Source organism: Procambarus clarkii, chromosome 64, assembly GCF_040958095.1.
Source record: "Procambarus clarkii isolate CNS0578487 chromosome 64, FALCON_Pclarkii_2.0, whole genome shotgun sequence".
Classification (NCBI taxonomy): Eukaryota; Metazoa; Arthropoda; class Malacostraca; order Decapoda; family Cambaridae; genus Procambarus; species Procambarus clarkii.
The window spans coordinates 7,175,220-7,193,484 of NC_091213.1; the positions used below are offsets into that span (position 1 = coordinate 7,175,220).

At 44.0% G+C, this 18,265-nt stretch overlaps 1 protein-coding gene across 2 annotated transcripts in view; it reads left to right on the forward strand.

Moving 5' to 3' along the window:
• The window catches only part of LOC123768912 (dynein axonemal heavy chain 7), a 339,155-nt gene that overhangs the window by 144,254 nt on the left and 176,636 nt on the right, over positions 1 to 18,265 (forward strand). For both annotated transcript variants that reach the window (XM_069309142.1, XM_069309143.1), the window contains 7 exons: positions 1,756 to 1,921; positions 2,152 to 2,378; positions 6,928 to 7,062; positions 8,102 to 8,253; positions 14,106 to 14,280; positions 15,246 to 15,475; positions 15,892 to 16,088. In XM_069309142.1, coding sequence (XP_069165243.1) covers positions 1,756 to 1,921; positions 2,152 to 2,378; positions 6,928 to 7,062; positions 8,102 to 8,253; positions 14,106 to 14,280; positions 15,246 to 15,475; positions 15,892 to 16,088 — 1,282 coding nt within the window. The remainder of the gene's footprint in view (positions 1 to 1,755; positions 1,922 to 2,151; positions 2,379 to 6,927; positions 7,063 to 8,101; positions 8,254 to 14,105; positions 14,281 to 15,245; positions 15,476 to 15,891; positions 16,089 to 18,265) is intronic.

The following is an 18,265-nucleotide window of genomic DNA, read 5'->3' on the forward strand; positions in this document are numbered from 1 at the left end:
TGAGGGTTTCGGATTCGGCACCGGGTTTAGTTGGTAATGAGACTCGGGCGGCTTCAGGGGCTTCCCCATTCGGGGTGGAGACAGAGGCATTTGAGCCGGTTCCTCCTGCCGAGACTTCTGGGTCCCACCAGCAGGCCCCCTACTTGTCTGCCTTTAATTCAGGAGTAGAGGGTTTGGAGGACAGGGTCTGCCCCGGGTCCCGACGGGGGGGAATGGATCTTGAGGCTGGGGAGGAGTCGACCTGGGGGCCTTGCGCTCCCTTTGACCCAGATTGGGTGGTTTTGCCTTCCTCACGGGGCTTATTGTTGCAGGGGGATGGGTTTTCTTACCCCTTTTTCCTGTACGAGTATGATTTAGGTTCAGCTCCTCCCCAGGTTCGGTTCCGGGCTCCTTTGGGTACCTTGGCTCCGTCTTTCCAGAGATTTCCTACTTCGCGTATCTTCGCAAAGGAGGCTCTGTTCCGCCTGGATACGCTGTCCTCTTGCAGGGTTTTCTTTTTGTTTGACTGCCTGGTGGGGGGTGGGGGGTCTTCCTTGGTTATATTCCCCTGTGTACCGAGTATTTTTCTCTATTCCGGTGGTACCCCCTTCTTGGTCCCCGTGAGTGTACACGTCTCGGGGGTTCAGTTCTTAGAAAGTAGTTTGGTAGACTTAGGCGCCGGTTAGCAGTACTCTGCCTGGGCTTCCCTGAGCATGAGTTCCGTCACAGGACCCTGGGAATCCCAACGGGGGCACATGGGTCCGATGGATGTGATCCCCGAGTCCCCCTTCGCTTTGTGCGAGTTTGACGATTGCTCTGTCCCTTTGGCTCAGGGTGACTTTCACTGTTTTTACCTCCGTCTGCTGCCTGTTGGGTCTTTTTTTTTTTTTTTTTATCCAGCCTCAGAACTGAGGTCTTAGGTTGCTGGCACAAAGGGTCTGGGGCTCCTCCTTCCCCCTCCCAGGGAGGGGGCTAGCTGAGCAGACAGCGGCGCGGCGACGTGGTGATGTCATGCTCGTTAGCTCGTTTTTATTTTGGGAGTTCTGTCCACTAGTTAGGCTCACAGTAGCAATTTCTTAACCAGAATAGGAGTTTGTTTTGGGATGCTTACCTTTCTGGGTGCTTGACCTGGTCGATAGCAGACATAGAATGCTTCCAACCACACGGGGGATTCTATTGGCCATTGCTCCTCGTGCCTCTCTGAGGGAGCCAGGTTCAGGCTCATGGTCCCTGGTAGGCCTAAAGAACTCCATACACAAGACTGATGCCAAAGTCTGACATTATCATATCAGCCTGGATAGCTCTTGGAAGCCTTCAGGTGTCACCCAGAAAAAGCATTTCATTACATTCAACACTGGTTTTATAATTGAGAAGAATTATGCATAGCAACAGTGAATACAGATGGAAGTGTCACATTGTGATCAATGAATGAAAGGCATTTAAATTTCATAAATTTAAATGGCGCAGTCCCCATGCCACAGTAGTAAAACACTCGCCCAGCTTTTCGTGAATGCTTTGGCCTGGGTTCGTATCCTGGTCAGGAAGGATTGACCGGGTGCAAATCCTTAACTGTAGCCTCTGTTCACCTAGCAGTGAATGGGTACCTGGTTGTTAAATGATTTGGTGGGTTCTGGGGAAAAATTAGGATTAAGGACCTGCCCAAAACACTATGCATGCTAGTCACTGTACAAGAATATAACAACTCTTGTAAATATAAATAAATAAATAACAAAATAAAAACAATTATTCAATATTTGTTAATGTTTGTGTCAACAGCTTCTACTTCGACCTGTATCGATGATGATGGCAGACTACCACTCCATTGCGGAGGTTTCATTGATGTCATGTGGGTTCTTGCATGCCCGTGCCCTTGCTTCACGTGTTGTCAGCATTATGAATCATGCTCGGCAGATGCTTCACCCTCACCACCACTATGACTTTGGTCAGTACTTAATAATTTTTATCTCAAATTCAAAATCATAAATATATCTTGTATCTACTAATCTGTTACTGAGCGTATACACTTACTGTATTAAATTCTCATCAATTTATTTATAGTGTTGGCATTATATTTGCTTTTAAAATAAATTACTATATATGATTTTTGCTATAACTTGTCAGTTTGATTCTGTAGTACAGTTTAATTATCAAAAGGAAACTTTTCTGGCAAAGGTATGCGAGCTGTGAAAACCGTCCTGATGGTCACTGGAAGACTGCGGATCTCATTTCCCGAGTGGTCTGAGACTGAAGTTGTTCTCCGAGCCTTAAGAGAGGTCAATCATCCTAAGCTGGTGGCTGAAGACTTTCATAGATTTGAAGACATTCTGGTAGACTTTTTCCTAGAGTTGCCACCCACACCAAAACCACCGGCAGACAGTCTTACTAATTGTATTGAAAAGGCATGTTTTTCTCTGACAGTAAATCTGAAAGCTGTTCTTATTATTTCATGTTATTACATTATTTCCTATATTTTCTAAAAAAAAAGAGTGATGCATATAAATTAAATATTAATTATGTCATTTCCATAAGATTTTCTTAGAAAATTTATCAAAATATTATGTAAGGTGATGTAAATATTTATTTATTTATTTATTTATTTATATATATACAAGAAGGTACATTGGGTTTGTGAGAATACATTGGATAGTACAGTATTTACACTCTTGTAAAGCCACTAGTACGCGCAGCATTTCGGGCAGGTCCTTAATCTAGCAGATAATTTTAAGTAGGTAATTTCAATCAGAATTGAAAAATGAAAGATACATTACAAGAGAAAAATGAGATGAGAGAGATAAGTATATTAAAGCACATTGTTATATTAAAGCTCTGATTGATTACATTGACAGCTTGATTAGTAATTTAAACAAGATTAATAGACACCATACAGCAGATTGACAGCACATATAAGACAGCAATGATCACAATGGTAAAGATGTTCAGAATGGGTACATAAAGATTGGGAGACTGGGTAGCAAAAGATACAGATAAACAAGATTTATAAACACCATACAACAGATTGGCAGCACATATAAGAAAACAGCAATGATCACAATGGTAAAGATGTTCAAATTGGGAACATAAAGGTTGGGAGATTGGGTAGCAATAGATACAGTGCAATTTTAAGGCAAAAAGTGAAAAACTATGAAGATGAAATTAGGTACTTTTTAGTATTGATTTTGAATGATGTAAAAGTTGGACAGCTTTTCAATTCAGTAGGGAGTGAGTTCCATAAACTGGGTCCCTTTATTTGCATAGAGTGTTTACACAGATTAAGTTTAACTCTGGGGATATCGAAGAGATATTTATTTCTGGTGTGGTGATAATGGGTCCTATTACATCTGTCTAGGAAGAGTTTCAGACAAGGATTTGCATTTAAGAACAGGGTTTTGTAAATGTAGTTGACACGAGAGAATTTGTGGAGTGAGATTATATTTAGCATGTTTAGGGAGTTAAACAAGGGGGCTGTGTGTTGTCTGAAAGCAGAATTTGATATTATTCTGATAGCAGATTTTTGCTGGGTGATGATGGACTTGAGGTGGTTTGCAGTGGTTGAACCCCATGCACAGATACCATAGTTGAGATAGGGATAGATTAGTGCATAATATAGAGAGATGAGAGCAGAGTTAGGAACATAATATCTGATTTTGGAGAGTATACCAACTGTTTTAGAGACTTAGTTATGTGTTGTATGTGGGTACTGAAGTTGAGTCTCTTGTCTAGGAATATGCCAAGAAACTTTCCATCATTTTTATTGCTAATAATATTATAATCTTTGTAATACAATACAGTTAACTCTTTGTTTTATGCACACATATTTTATGATCACACAAATGTTAGACAATTAAAATATTTTCAGTGGTCAGCATTCTTATTTAGATGAATTTGCATGTCGATGAAATTTATTAATAACAGGCTCTACACAGTGGATGTCCAACAAATGATACTCTGAAAGTGGATATCAGATCATATCTTGTTAAATATTTGGTTAATTTCTGTGGGAAGTCCCGTTGATTTCCTGAAGCTAGTTCGCTCCACCCCCTCCCCCCTCTCTAGGGGTAGGAGGGAGCCAGCTCTAGTCAGCTGGGCCCAACACCGTTCAGTTTTAGACTGGTGTGGTGGCCATCGTTGCTCTGGCTCCGGTTTTCCATTTTTGAATAGTGTCATTGCCTTTGAGGCTGCGTTCTTACACAGAAGTGTGCATGAGCCAGGAGTTTAGTGTACTGGAGTTGCATGTGCTCATGGTTTCATTCCCTGTGCACTTTGTAAGTACTACCCTTGTCTTGTCAGGGTTGTCTTCCCTGCGGCATTCAGGAAACACTCCCTTTAGGGAGCTTCCTTGCTAGAGGTGGGCCTCGCCCTTAAGGTAAGCCCGGTGGTCTGTGACTGTCTTTCTTTGGGTTGGAGTGTTTTTGGCTGGTGGGGTGCACTGTGGTCTGCACAACCTGTTATTAAGTTAGCACATGGTGCGTCGATTTCTCCGAAGTTGTTCATTTGCTGCGGTTTAGTATTGGGGAGGAGGGCTCTATGGCTATTTTGTCATTGGTGTTCTGTTTTCACTTGCCTCTTTTGCTTGGGGGGGGGTTCTGCCTTTTGCCATATTAGACCAGCCTAGGATGTGTGCGGTAGAACCCCCCTTTGCTGCCCACTTGGCTTTTCCTTTGACTTCGGCCAGTTTGGTTGCCTCTGTTGACGGGGTTTAGCTGCGTAGCAGACTCCAGTGTCTGGGCTTCCTGTTGGACTCATTCACCATGCAGGCGTTCGAAAACCCCTGTGGGCTCAGTTGTACTATGGATGCCTCTTCCAAGTCTGCTCTCACCTTGTGCAAATTTGTGCATTCATTACCTGTGCTACTGGGTGACACTCTTATGTTCTGCCTCTGTCATGGTGTTTGTTGGGTTGGTGACATCTTCAGCCCCAAGTCATGTGGAATTTGTTTCCCCTCATGTGCTCCATCTCACTCATTCTTCTGTAGAAGTCTAGAGGTATCAAGCAATGGTCACTTTGCTTCGCAGGTTTTCTGTTTTGCATCATGCCGGGTTGTGTGCCCGGTTGAATGCCTCGCAACTGCCTTGTTTGGTGTTTAGGGACTCTGATCTGGGAGTGTTGATTATTTAGATCATGGTTCGGTCTGTACCCCTTCGCCCAGTGGGCCGGTCTCACCTGGGCAGTCAGAGCCTCCTGGGCCTATTTCCATTCTGGGTTTTCAGCACCAGTTCTTGTCTTGCCTTTTTTTGGGTGACTCCGTTGACCCGGGCTCGTTCTCTCTCGAGCCACACACTTAAGTGTTCTCTGGATTCCCTACCGGGGTTCGGAGATTGGTTCACTTTCACTGTGGGGAGGCGAAGTTTTCTGCTGTTGTGTTTCCCATTTGGGCTGTTTTTGGCACCTCACATTTTCCTCCTTTGATCTGTTCTTTAGTCCATAGCCTTGGAGCTGATCACTTTAATAGTTCATTGGCTGAGTTCTCAGGGTGCCGTTCACATCCAGTGTGAGTCCAACATCCTGGCCGACTTTCTGTCCAGTTCTGTTTCTTCCACGGATTGGATTGTCATTCCGAATTACAGGCTTGCCGGACGTTCAAGTACCTGTTTGTAAACTTCTTCGTGTTGGCATAGTCTCATCATCTACCCTCATGCTACAGCTACATCTTTCCCTGACTGTGACTGTGAGGCCTTCGCAGTGGAAGCCTTTCAGCTGGACTGAAAATGCACCCCCCTGGAAATGGGGGGGGGGGTGCATTTATCTTTTTTTTTTTTTCCCCCAGGTCCATTCGTTGGTTTTTATTAGTAGTGGCAAGTATAATTAAGTTTTAAATGTGAAGTTTTCATAGGCCATCGCTCCCTGCGACTCTCAACAGGGAGCCAGGTTGTGGCTCGTAGTCTCCGGTAGGGCAATAGAACACTGCGACTGATGGCACCTGGTAGTGTGGCACTAATCAGTGTATGATAGCTTTAGGAAGCCTCTGGGGCTAGCCCAGAAATTGACATTTCATTACATTCAACGCTGGTTTTTTCATGGTTGTGCCTCTTTCAGAGGTCAGCCTCGTGACATACTTCTCTGGTTTGACTACATCTGCTCTTTGTGTCTGGTCCTTCATATGCATGTTTATTGCCATCTCTATAGTGATCAGGTGGCTTCGTTAATGGTGTCCCTACCTGTGATTTCTGCTGCAACAGCATGCGGTTTTGTGGCACTGTATTGTCTTCCTAGTTGTTCTTCAGTTCCTGAGTGTGGGACCCTCTTTATTGTTCTGGCTTTTTCTTGCTCAGCATCTCATACGGATTACTGTCTCCTCATGTCACTATAATTAATATATATATATATATATATATATATATATATATATATATATATATATATATATATATAAATATATATAAATATATATAAATATATATAAATATATATAAATATATATAAATATATATAAATATATATAAATATATATAAATATATATAAATATATATAAATATATATAAATATATATAAATATATATAAATATATATATATATATATATAAATATATATATATATATATATATATATATATATATATATATATATATATATATATATATATATATATATATAAAATAGATTTATTTATTTTGTTATGACCTGCTGACTTTATGGGTTCCTTTCCCAGTAGTGGCATAAATAAATACATAAATGTCACTGCTCCCTGCGCCTTTGTGAGCTGGCCAGATTCTGGCTCTGGTCCCCGGTAGGCCTATAGAACTTTGTGGCTGATGTGACCTAATAGATGGTACACTATCAGTGATAATAGCTTCAATGAGCCAATGGGGCTCACCCAGAAATTAGTGTTTCACTACTTTTGTTGCTGGTTTTATGTGCATTCATAGATATATTAACAGGTGCATAGTATATTGTATATGTACAGTATGTCCACATTATTCTGTACCTCTTAATGGTGATGTCTTTGCAGGCATGTGCTGACAATGGACTGCTGATAACTAATGAGTTTGTGTTGAAGATCTTACAGCTAAATGAGACTCTGAAGGAAAGACATGGTGTCATGCTTGTGGGACCCCCATGTGCTGCCAAAACAACCATAATAAAGGTTAAAGGATTTCAGGGACTTACGGGTGATAGGGAATAGAAGTGATTGTAACTGCAGTGAATGCAAGAAACAGTGGCAGTGATGATGGGGAATACAAGTAACTGTAGATGCATGGAATGTAAATGCCTCTAACAACCAGGGTCCAGATTCACGAAAGCAGTTACGCAAGCACTTACGAACCTGTACATCTTTTCGCAATCTTTGGCGGCTTTGTTTCCAATTATTAAACAGTTAATGAGCTCCGAAGCACCAGGAGGCTGTTTATAACAATAACAACAGTTGAATGGCAAGTTTCCATGCTTGTAAACTGTTTAATAAATGTAACCAAAGTCGTCAAAGATTGAGGAAAGATGTACAGGTTCGTAAGTGCTTGCGTAAGTGCTTTCGTGAATCTGGCCCCAGGATTATAAGCAACCATGGTAGCAGGGATTGCACATGCCTGTGAAAGCAGGGATTAAACATGATTTTAACACAAATTAATACAAGTAACTCTGATGAGGGATGATTGCAAGTAATTTTGATGGCAGAGATTACAAGTGACTGTGATGATTGGAATTATGAGTGACTGTGAGGCTGGGATTATAAGCATCTCTGATGGCAGGGATTAGAAACAACTCATGATGGCAGGTGTTACAAGTGATTGTAACAGCAAGGATTACTAGTGAATGTGATGACATGGATTACAAGCGACTGTGATGTCATGGATTGGAAGCCACTGTGACGGCAAGGACTACATGCAAGTGGTGGTGCAAAGGGCTTGAGAGTGATGGATGGATGCTTAGCAGGGCTAAGGCAGTCCTCCTGCCATCTGGTGGTTGGGAAGGGGGGATTCACTATATATGTACTTGTTTAGTATTTACCATAGTTTTGTTTTGGTAGTTTTGTGCTTTCCCTAAAAACATTTCTTAAAAGAGAGTTTGGGTGTCTTGTGGCCATTCATTTGCCAGTATGTAAGCTAGGGTAGCTAATGATGTAAGCCCAGAAATGGGCATTTCATTATGCTTAATACTCATTTTTTGTGATCGATTTCATGTTGCAGATTCTGTCCTCTGCCCTGAGTTTGATGGAGAGTGATCGGCCAATCATGATTAATGCCCTGAATCCAAAGACACTGGCACAGGGACAATTACTTGGCTCCCTAAGCCCACTTTCTCGCGAGTGGTTTGATGGCCTTATGTCTCAAATTATTAGGTTTGTCTTATTCTTATTTATCTTAAATGACGCTACACAAAGAAATCACAAAGGTGTGATGTATCAATGAGAGAATCATTTGGGTCATAAAGTGACTTGAACCAGCATTCCTGTGATTCCCAGTCTTAACCCATTCGGCCATGAGTAGTTTTTGTCATATTGTGGTCGAGTGGGTTAAGGCAAGTGTCTGGGAATCACTAGAATGCTGGTTCAAATTACTTCATTGCTGCAAATGATTTTCTCTTTAATGACACCATAGTTGCAGGGTGACCTTGATAATCTGGACAGTATATATCTCTTATGGGCCATTTATTATTATTTATTTATTCTTATTCCTCTTATTCCTCGTATGGGCCAATAGGCCTTCTGCAGTTACCTTTGTTCTTATGTTCTTGGATATATCCAGATAATATATCTCTCTGGATCCCTTGCAAATACTGTATTGTATAACTTTATAAACAAATATTGTAGGTTTCAAGAAAATTATATATACTGTATTTTTATTATATTTTAGTGATTTTTTAATATAAAAGATTTCATACACATTGAACTAATATTTAAAATATTTTCTGTGGGGAGCCCCTACGGCTTCCTGGAGCTCATCAGGCTAATGTACTTTATATTAGACTGGGACATTAGCTATGGAATTCAGACCTACCAGGGGACCAGCGCCAGAACCTGGCCCCTTCACAGAGGTATCAGGGAGCAATAGCCCTCGAAAACCCCCTTGTGGTTGGAGGTTTTCCTTATGTCATCGACCAGGGTTAGGCACCCAGAAAGGTAGGCATAACAAAACAAACCCCACATGGTAAGAAACTAAAACAAAAAACTGAACAGAGAGGTAGAAACTCCCTACAATTCCATGGAAACAAGTAAACAAGCAAACATCACACTTTACTGCCGCGCCGATCGTCCGCACAGCCTTCCCCTCCCCGAGAGAGGGAGGGGGCTCCCCGGACCTCACTGTGCCGGCTGCCTAGCACCGGTTCGTAAGCTAATGACAACCGAGACAGAGGCTTCTCTGGCCTCAAATTCCTGGGCGATGTTTGCTTTGTGCTGTGCTGGTTAGGGTGTCAAGGTGTTGCGCTTCCTGCCACCTTAACGGCGACCGGTTTCTTTTGCCTCTGGGGATGGTGTACTTTTGCCTCTGTGGATGGTGTACTTTTGCAAAGTTTTTCTTTTGTTTTGTTTGCCTGGTTGGGGTTCTGCCTAGTGGGCCTATAGTTCCCCTGATACTGTTTTGGTGGCCCTCTGCTATGCCCCCGTGCTTGTACACGTCACAGGGGTTTCAGTGTTATTATCTACTCCATGTTTGTTTTGGTTTTTTAACCGGTTAGCAACACCTTGTCCAGGCTTCCCGTAGTTGTTACTGTATGGGCCCTGGAAACCCCTGTTGAGGCTCGGTGGACCCATGGATGCGTCTCCCGAGTTCCAGCCTTCCTTGTGCGGGTTTGAAGGTTGCTGTGTGACCTTGTCTCTGGGTGACGGTCGCCTGTTTTGCCTCCGTCATGCTGCCTGTTGGATCAATGACACCTTTGACCCTTTGTCACCTTTTATTTGTGGGCCTTTTCGGTCATGTCATCTGGCCTGCAGTGGAGTTGGGTGACTTGTCCTCTGGGGATTCGGGGCTGATAGGACAGGTTGCTTCTCCTGCGTTTCCTCAAGTCATCTTGGAGTGGATGCGCTTGGGCATGGTCGAAACGACCCCAATCTATCAGGTGGGTTTCCCGCCTGTTTCCAATGCCGAAACAGGACTGTGTGGATCTGAGGTTCATTCTGGACTTGTCCCATCTGAACCCCTGGATTCCTTGTCCCTCCTTTCGGATGACTACTCTCTCAGGTCTGGCTTCTGTTGGAGCTGGGTGCCTAGATGGTGTCCCTGGACCTCAAGGGCACTTATTGGCACGTTCCTATTCATCAGGGGTTCAGGGACTGGTTAGGTTTCGTGGTGGAGCGTCAGGCTTACCACTTTTGTTGCCTCCCTTTTGGCTTGAATCTGGCGCCTCGCGTTTTCATACATCTTACCCGGGTTGTGGTGACCTATCTGCGTTTGCTAGGGATTCGGATTATAGCCTACCTAGACGACTGGCTGATGTTGGCTCCCAGTCGGTCTGCTTGTCTGATTGTCAGGGATGTGGTTCTTTCCCTGTTCACCAGGTTCGGGTTCCTGGTGAACTGGAGGAAGTCCCATCTGGTTCCGTTCCAGGTTTGGACTTGGCCGGGTCTTGTTTGGGATTCTCGAACCGCTTCCTTGTCTCTCCCTCCAGAGGCGTTGCTGCGGTCCCGCCGTAGGCTGTTTCTGAGTTGATCTCGGGTCACTTGACGGTTGCTCAAGCAGTTATACGGGAGTCTGAACTTCACCATGCTGGTCTACCCACCAGGTCGGGTTTGGCTTCGACATCTGTTTTGGTTCCTTCTAGGACGCCATTTCCACCTCTCTCGTTATCGTTGGGTTCATCCTCCGGGAGCCTTGTTTCAGTTGCTGCATCGCCGACTTCCTCTTCGGGGTTTTCGGGGTTTGGTGCCTTGGCACCTTCCTGAGCCTTCTCTCGATATGTTCACGGACGCGTCGTCTCTCGGCTGGGGCTTTGTGACCAGTGCTCTCCAGGCCAGCAAGGGACGGTGGGATCCATCCTTCCATCGGGCTCGCAGCACGTTTAGGGAGTTCACGGCAGTCTGGTTTGAGCTTCGGAGGGTTCGGGTTGTTTGGGGTTCAACCATACAGCTCCATTCGGACTGTTCTTTGGTAGTTCATTGCCTGAACTGCAGGGGTTCTCTTCGGTCCTTGCCTCTTTGGGATTGGTCCCTTCGAGTGGTTCGTCTGCTGGATTCTTGGGGTTTGGCTCTCCATGCAGTTCATATCTGGGGAATGTCCAATGTCCTGGCAGACTGCCTGTCTCGCTTCACTCTCCTGTCCACGGAATGGACAGTCGACGACGACTCGTTTCATTGGATCTGTCATACGTACTGACTCCCGGACGTAGACCTTTTCGCGTCGGTGTGGTCTCGGCGTCTCCCAGTCAGTGACGTTCGCGGTGGATGCCTTTCGGCAAAATTGGTCGAGGTGGGGTTACCTGTACCTCTTTCCCCGTCCAGCTGTTGCTTCGGGTTCTGGCTCAGTTAGAGACCTTCCCAGGGAGAGTAGTCCTTGTGGCCCCTCGATGGCCGGAAATGTCCTCACCTGATAATGTCCTCAATGCCTTGGTTTCCGGTGCTGTTTGCCCGGTGTCCGAACCCGGGACGTTTCCCGCGGCTCCTCCTTTTTCAGCAGGTTAGACCGGTTCTGTACGGGGTTTTGTTTGACCTTCTCCTCTGCTCTTCGCGTCTGGTCTTTTTGACATGGATGTATCACCATTTCTATTGTGATCAGGTGGCTTCGTTGCTGTTGTCCCACCTGAGAGCTTTGTCTCGGCGACAGTATGAAGTTTCCTGGCATTTTTTTCACCATTTTCTTGCTCTTCGTAAGTTGTCTTCTCCTTCGGATCAGGTTATCTAGTCCTTTCTTTCTTGGCTTTTTCAGAACGGTCATTTGATGCCGAATACTGTCGCATCGTATCGTGCAGCGCTGGCGAAGTCGCTCCAGCTTGCGTTCGGTGTGGACGTCACATCCGCCTTGTTCCGTAAGCTTTCTCGTGCTATGTTTCACCTCCGACCTACTCATGCACTGCCTGAGCCGTCCTGGTCCTTGGAAAGGGTGCTCCCTTATCTTTCCTCTCCTCGGTTTGTGGTGGCCCCTTCAGTCCAAGATTGCTTTTCCAAGGCCCGGTTTTTGTTGGCATTGGCCTCTGGGGGTCGGGTAGGGGAGCTTCGTGCTCTCCTCCGGAGCAGGGGTTTCTGCTCTTTTGGTCCTGGGGGGTAGGATTGTACGTTTGCATGCAGCCTTCTCCGTCTTTTCTGGCGAAGAACGAGACGGCTGCTTTCCGGAGGGTCCCTTGGGTCATTGATGCTTGGTTGGTTCGGCCGGGGGTGCATCATGTGTTTTGTCCAGTTGCGGCTCTTCACTGTTACCTGCCCGCCTCTGCTGGGGTGGCTGGGGATGCGTTTTGGGTTGATCCGGTTTCCCTCGTTTCCTGTTCCAGGGCTCGGGTCTCCCAGGTTGTCCACATGGTTAAGTCTATCCTGCCTGCGGTCTATCCTCACACCCATGACGTTCAGGAGTCTGCAGCTTTGGCTGCCGTGTTCGGTAACATGCCTTGGGCTCATATTCGGGCGCGTGAATTTTGGAGATCGAACAGGGTCCTGGCTGCCCGTTATTTGGTGAACGTGCCTGCACCTGGGCGTTCTTGTGTTGCTTTGGGTCACAGGTTGCAGTCAGTTGTCTTGACTTCGCGTTTAAGAGTTTATGGCGCCCGCCTCCCGGGTAAGTCCCTTTTTTCCTTGTCTTTTTGTATGTAGCTCCAGGGATCCGTAGGGGCTCTCCACAGAAAACCAACATTGATTGTAATGAAGTGCCATTTTTGGGTGAGCCCCAGAGGCTCCCAGGCAACCTTCCCTCCCACTGGTCGGTGGTTTTGTCGTGTTGGTTGAAGCTTGCCTTCCGAACTGGTGCTAGGCATCCGGCATGGTGAGCTTTGGGGTCCCTCCTCCCCTTCTCGGGGAGGGGAGTGCTCCGCGGACGAGCAGCGCGGCAGTAAAGTGTGATGTTTGCTTATTTGCTTGTTTCTTTGGGATTGTAGGAATTTTCTACATCTCTGTTCGTTTTTTTGTTTTTGTTTCTTACCATGTGGGGTTTGTTTTGTTTTGTTATGCCTACATTTCTGGGTGCCTAACCCCGGTTGATGGCAGATAAGGAAAACCCCCAATGACAAAGGGGTTTTCCAGGGCCATTGCTCCCAGAAATCTCTCTGAAGAGGCCAGGTTCTGGCGCTGGTCCCTGGTAGGTCTGAACTCCATAGCTGATGTCCGGTCTAATATGAAGTACATTAGCCTGATAAGCTCCAGGGAGCCTTCCGGGCTTACCCAGAAAATAGTGTTTCATTACATTCAAAGCTGTTTTTTTCTTTGGCAATAATATAAAATAACTTTATTTTGTATAGCACTTATCTTAAGAGCAGATTTATCTCTGTAAACTACCTGATCATTAGACTCATTAAAACTTGAATCTTGAAAACTTGAATTAGACTTGAAAACTTGAACATCTCTCTTATTTCCTACCAGAACTTTCTCCTGAGGAGGTGGTCTAAAATCTTTACTAATTTATTTCTAAAGTATTGTAAGTGCCAGTGCAACATTCCTCAGTTGAATTTTTCACACCTCAGCCATGATAATGTTACTAAACGAATTTTGCATTTTCGTCAATGTTATGATACCTCTTCTGTCTTGAATAGGCAGACTTTTCTTGCTGGCAGATATCCTAACAAGAATTATAGACATCTTAGAGATGTGGTCAGAGATAGGAGATGTTTGGAGTAAGGTGAAGAGAGGGGTGATGTTTAAAGAGAATGAAGGTGAGAAGGGGAGACAGGTGAAGAGGCAAGAGAGGGGAAAATTGGGAGATAGGTGTGAGATGGAGTGAGGGTGGATGTTGGGGGAAATTGGGGTGAAATGTGGGAAACAGGGAAGGGAAGGGGAGGCAAGAGAGGAGAGGGAGATCTTGAGGGGAAAAAATTTTGAGAGGGGGAATAGGGAAAGAGAGAGATGATTGATGGGGATGGGAGAGGATGTGGAGAAGGGGATAGGACATTTGGACACAGCCCAATACCCCTTCTAGTATTTCTATATGAAGAAGTTTGCTGTGGTAGTTTTCAAACTTTTACACCTGAAATTATGGAGTTTTCCATTTCTTTAATGAGTCTTTATTTTTTAAGCTTGAAAGATATTTTTCCTGAAACATTTTTCTTGACTTATGACAGGCATGGAAGGTTACAACGATGCTGGCTGCTGCTGGATGGTCCCGCTGATGCTTCTTGGGTAGAAAACCTGAACACTGCACTCGATGATTCCCGCAAGCTTTGTTTGCCATCTGGTGAAACTCTTCCTGTTCCTAATGATATGGCTATCATCTTTGAAGTCTTGGATTTGTCACAGGTTTGAAGTTACTTCTTGTTCTAGAAAGTAAATGTGGCTTCAACCTGTAGATTTTCAGTGTCAGTTTATGTCAAACCTAAATTAGAATATGGTTCCCACACCTTAAAATAAGATATTTTACCAGGACCCTGAAAATTAGGGTCCCGGTAGTACAGTCGGGTTCGTTCTCGACCCATAGTCGAGAATTCCGGGTTCGAATCCTGGGCAGGACAAAAAATGTTTCGCACATTTATTTCATCTAATGCCTCTGTTCACTTAGCAGTGAGTAGGTAGTCAGGAGTTAGTGAGCTTGTTGTGGAATTGCATCCTGGGCGGGGTCAGTAACTCATCCTCGGAGGAAGGGACCTCGATAAAAGCCTAACGCATATGAATGCACTCTGGCTTCCTTTCCCCAACACAATGAATTATTATTTTTATATCGAGTACTGTTTGAACTAGTCTGGTCCAGTAAGACCTCATCTGTGCAGTGAGGAGCTTCTCAAAATGCCCGATCAGGCACCAGGTAGACTTAGCGAGACAGTGGAGAATTTTAATCCATCCTTGAATTAACATGAAAAGGTATATACATGTATGTATGTGTGCAATATATAGCAGATTTATTTTGTGTGTCACTTGCTGCCAATGCTAAGAGCTGCAACATGGAATCTGGAGCAACCTGATACTGTATGCTCAAAACTATGACCTCCAGAAAGCCAAATATGTTTGGAGGTTAGGGGGGGGGAGGGCAAACCATATCACATTTCTTTTGCATACACTGTAGTAATATTTCATGCAGTGCTCCCAGCCAGTGAGATTAATTAACTACTAGAAATATAACTAGCCTAAACCTGTGTAATCTCTCATTGTCTAACTTAATAATAGTATGTATTAGCTTCGAGATAACTAAACGTTGGAAAACAATCATTTATTAATTGAGGAATACACTGTTAAATTTGTCCAGCTGTGATTATTTTGGTAATTTACAGGCTTCTCCAGCCAGTGTGTCTCGGTGTGGTATGGTATTTGTGGGCGATGGCACTGTAAACTGGACTGCCCTGCTACACACCTGGCTTCATGTTCATGCTCATGACACGTGGTGGGAAGAGTACTCCCCTCTCCTTAAAGATCTAGCCAATTGGCTCATCCCACCATCCCTGGCATTCTTACTGGAACACTGTTATTTCTTGTTGCCAATCACCGAGCTTTCACTCATCAGGTAGGCAAAAAGTGGTAAAATTCAATATTGTACTGTACAGTACACACTATTACAGTGTGACCTCAATTTTCTTCATGAATTCATATCTTTGGATGTCCAGATAACTGGAAATTAGAATAATATGAGAAAAATTGAGACATAATTTTTTTCTGCAATAGTATGCAAGTTGGTATATATTTTGAGATGTGACAAAAATATAAATTACAGTACTGTATTAGGGTCGGGGATGTGGGGGCAGTGACTGTATAAGTGGATCTGCCATGAGTGCAAAATGCTTCAAGTATACTTCTGAGTTAGATCCATTATGCTTTACTACAGAATTATTTTTTTTTTATAAAGTGAAACAATTAATGTACCTCATGTTTAAAGGTAATGTGTTTGCTAAGAGTATGAATGCATTATCACATTTTCTTCAGGTCTGTATTTCCGCTTACTGCAACACTGATACAGGATGTCTTGCAAGACTCGTCTATCTCAATGAAGGACAGTGCTAAGGTGGGCCCCATCTGGACCACAGCAGCCTTCCTCTTCTCACTCATCTGGTCTCTAGCTGGTGGTTTGAGCTCAGAAACTAAAGATGTTTTCAGTAATTTCTTTAGAAAACTTGCAATGGGTATGTTGGTAGACAATTTGTAAGATCTCATTAGGTATAATTATATACATTATTACAGTTTGGACATGTACAGTATACAGTATATAAAAGGTATTTCCATCAAAGGGGGGCACTTGTGGTGGTTTAGCTTTTGCCTTTTTCATTATTTCTAATTGATGCATAAAAACTCTCCTAATTGTTTTTAAATTGATTTCTTCGTAATGAAATCCATTATTAAAAGTGAGTGTCACTGAGTTTCAATAATTGTGATGGGCTGTGAGATTTATGGCAAGTGGTGCACAATGAGTGTTAGGCCCGGCATTGATAATGTATTTCACTTATTTATCTCTCAGTCGTAAAGGTTCACATTCTGTATTTGGCGGACAAGTCAACCCCAGGTTTTGGCGAGAGTGTTTTAGGCTTCAAATATTGACTCATATGCCAGCATATATGGTATACATATGATCTTGGCCTGACTGACTGGAAGGTGCATATCATACAGTATATATATGTTGTAGATTATTGTACAAGATTTAAAAGTTCCACGGCTACACGGGGCTCACATCGGCTTCCTCAGAGCTCCAGTAAACTTATAACATTTTTGTTTTAATTGTAGGCACCATTTGTGGGTGTGAAAGCCTCAGTACTGTACTGAGTGAGCAACCAAGGCTGGCACATGCATGATCTAACAGTATGGCTGTTCAGCTTGTGACTACAGCATTGCTTAAAAATGATGTCCAAATAAATAAAAGATAAATGTAACTGCTATTATTTAGCGATGATAGTATTAGAGAAGAGCTTGACTGATAAAAACTGTGTTCAATGTTCAGTTATTAGTGAACACAATGCTGTTCTTGATGTTCACAGCACTTGACAGGTAGCCACAGCACTCTCCCATTGTTTGGTCCATCTAAGCATCATGAAACGACTGCTCATGTTCCCTTACAAAATAAACTTGTGGTAAATTATTCACTTACAGGACTTAGTGATCATGATTATGATAATAGCAGCATTGTATTGAGAATTAGCGATGTACGTAGCATTTTGGGAGGCGTCTTACTGAGGTAACGTTATTGGCTGATTGGTGTGTGGTAGGCTATGCTGTTTGGACACACCATACCAGCTTAGTGGTTCATTATAGAGAATAAAAATGAAGATAGTTATATATATTATGATATATATATCATATAGTGTAATAAAAAGAAAAAACATTGTTTGATCTAAGAATTTAATGTGTCGCTTAATAGGAGCACCATACAGGTATTTTCTGGGGGGAGCCCCGTTGGCTCCCCGGATCTTTCCAGGCTGATATGCTAATGTCAGACTTTGGCATCAGTCATTCGTATGGAGTTCTGTGAGCCTACCGGGGACCACGAGCTAGAACCTGGTCCCCTTAGAAGAGGCACGAGGAACAATGGGCTATAGAAACCCCCATGTGGTTGGAAGCATTCTATGTCTGCCATAGACTGGGTCAGGCACCCCAGATAGGTAGGCGTCCCAAAACAAACCCACTATGCTGGTGAAAATTGCGACGAAAAGCCGAACAAGTGGATAGAACTTCCCTAATAGAAACGGGCAAACAAGTATGACATCACACGTCGTCTGCAGCTGTCTGTGCAGCTCTCCCTTCCCCGGTAGGGGAAAGGGGAAGCCCCAGACCCCTATGCCGGCAATCTACCTCTCAGTTCTGAGGTTGATGCTATAGGCAGCGGTCGTGTGCTCGGGCACCAGTGGTTGTTTCAGCACTGTACCTTGTGTCTTCCTCATTCCTCATCTTCCTTCTAAGCTTGTGTCCCTCGCTGCTGGTGCTGGGGCTGTTTTTCTAGTCCGTATGGCTTGTTCTGTATCTGCTTCAGGTCGATTGACCTGCGGGGTAATATGTGAGGGGATAGCTGGATTGTTTTGTTTGTCAGTTACTCATCAGGGCTTGATGTCTGTGAGAAGCCCTGTACAAGTTAGTTTACTTGACGTCTGTGAGAAGCCCTGTACAAGTTAGTTTACTTGACGTCTGTGAGAAGCCCTGTACAAGTTAGTTTACTTGACGTCTGTGAGAAGCCCTGTACAAGTTAGTTTACTTGATGTCTGTGAGAAGCCCTGTACAAGTTAGTTTACTTGACGTCTGTGAGAAGCCCTGTACAAGTTAGTTTACTTGACGTCTGTGAGAAGCCCTGTACAAGTTAGTTTACTTGATGTCTGTG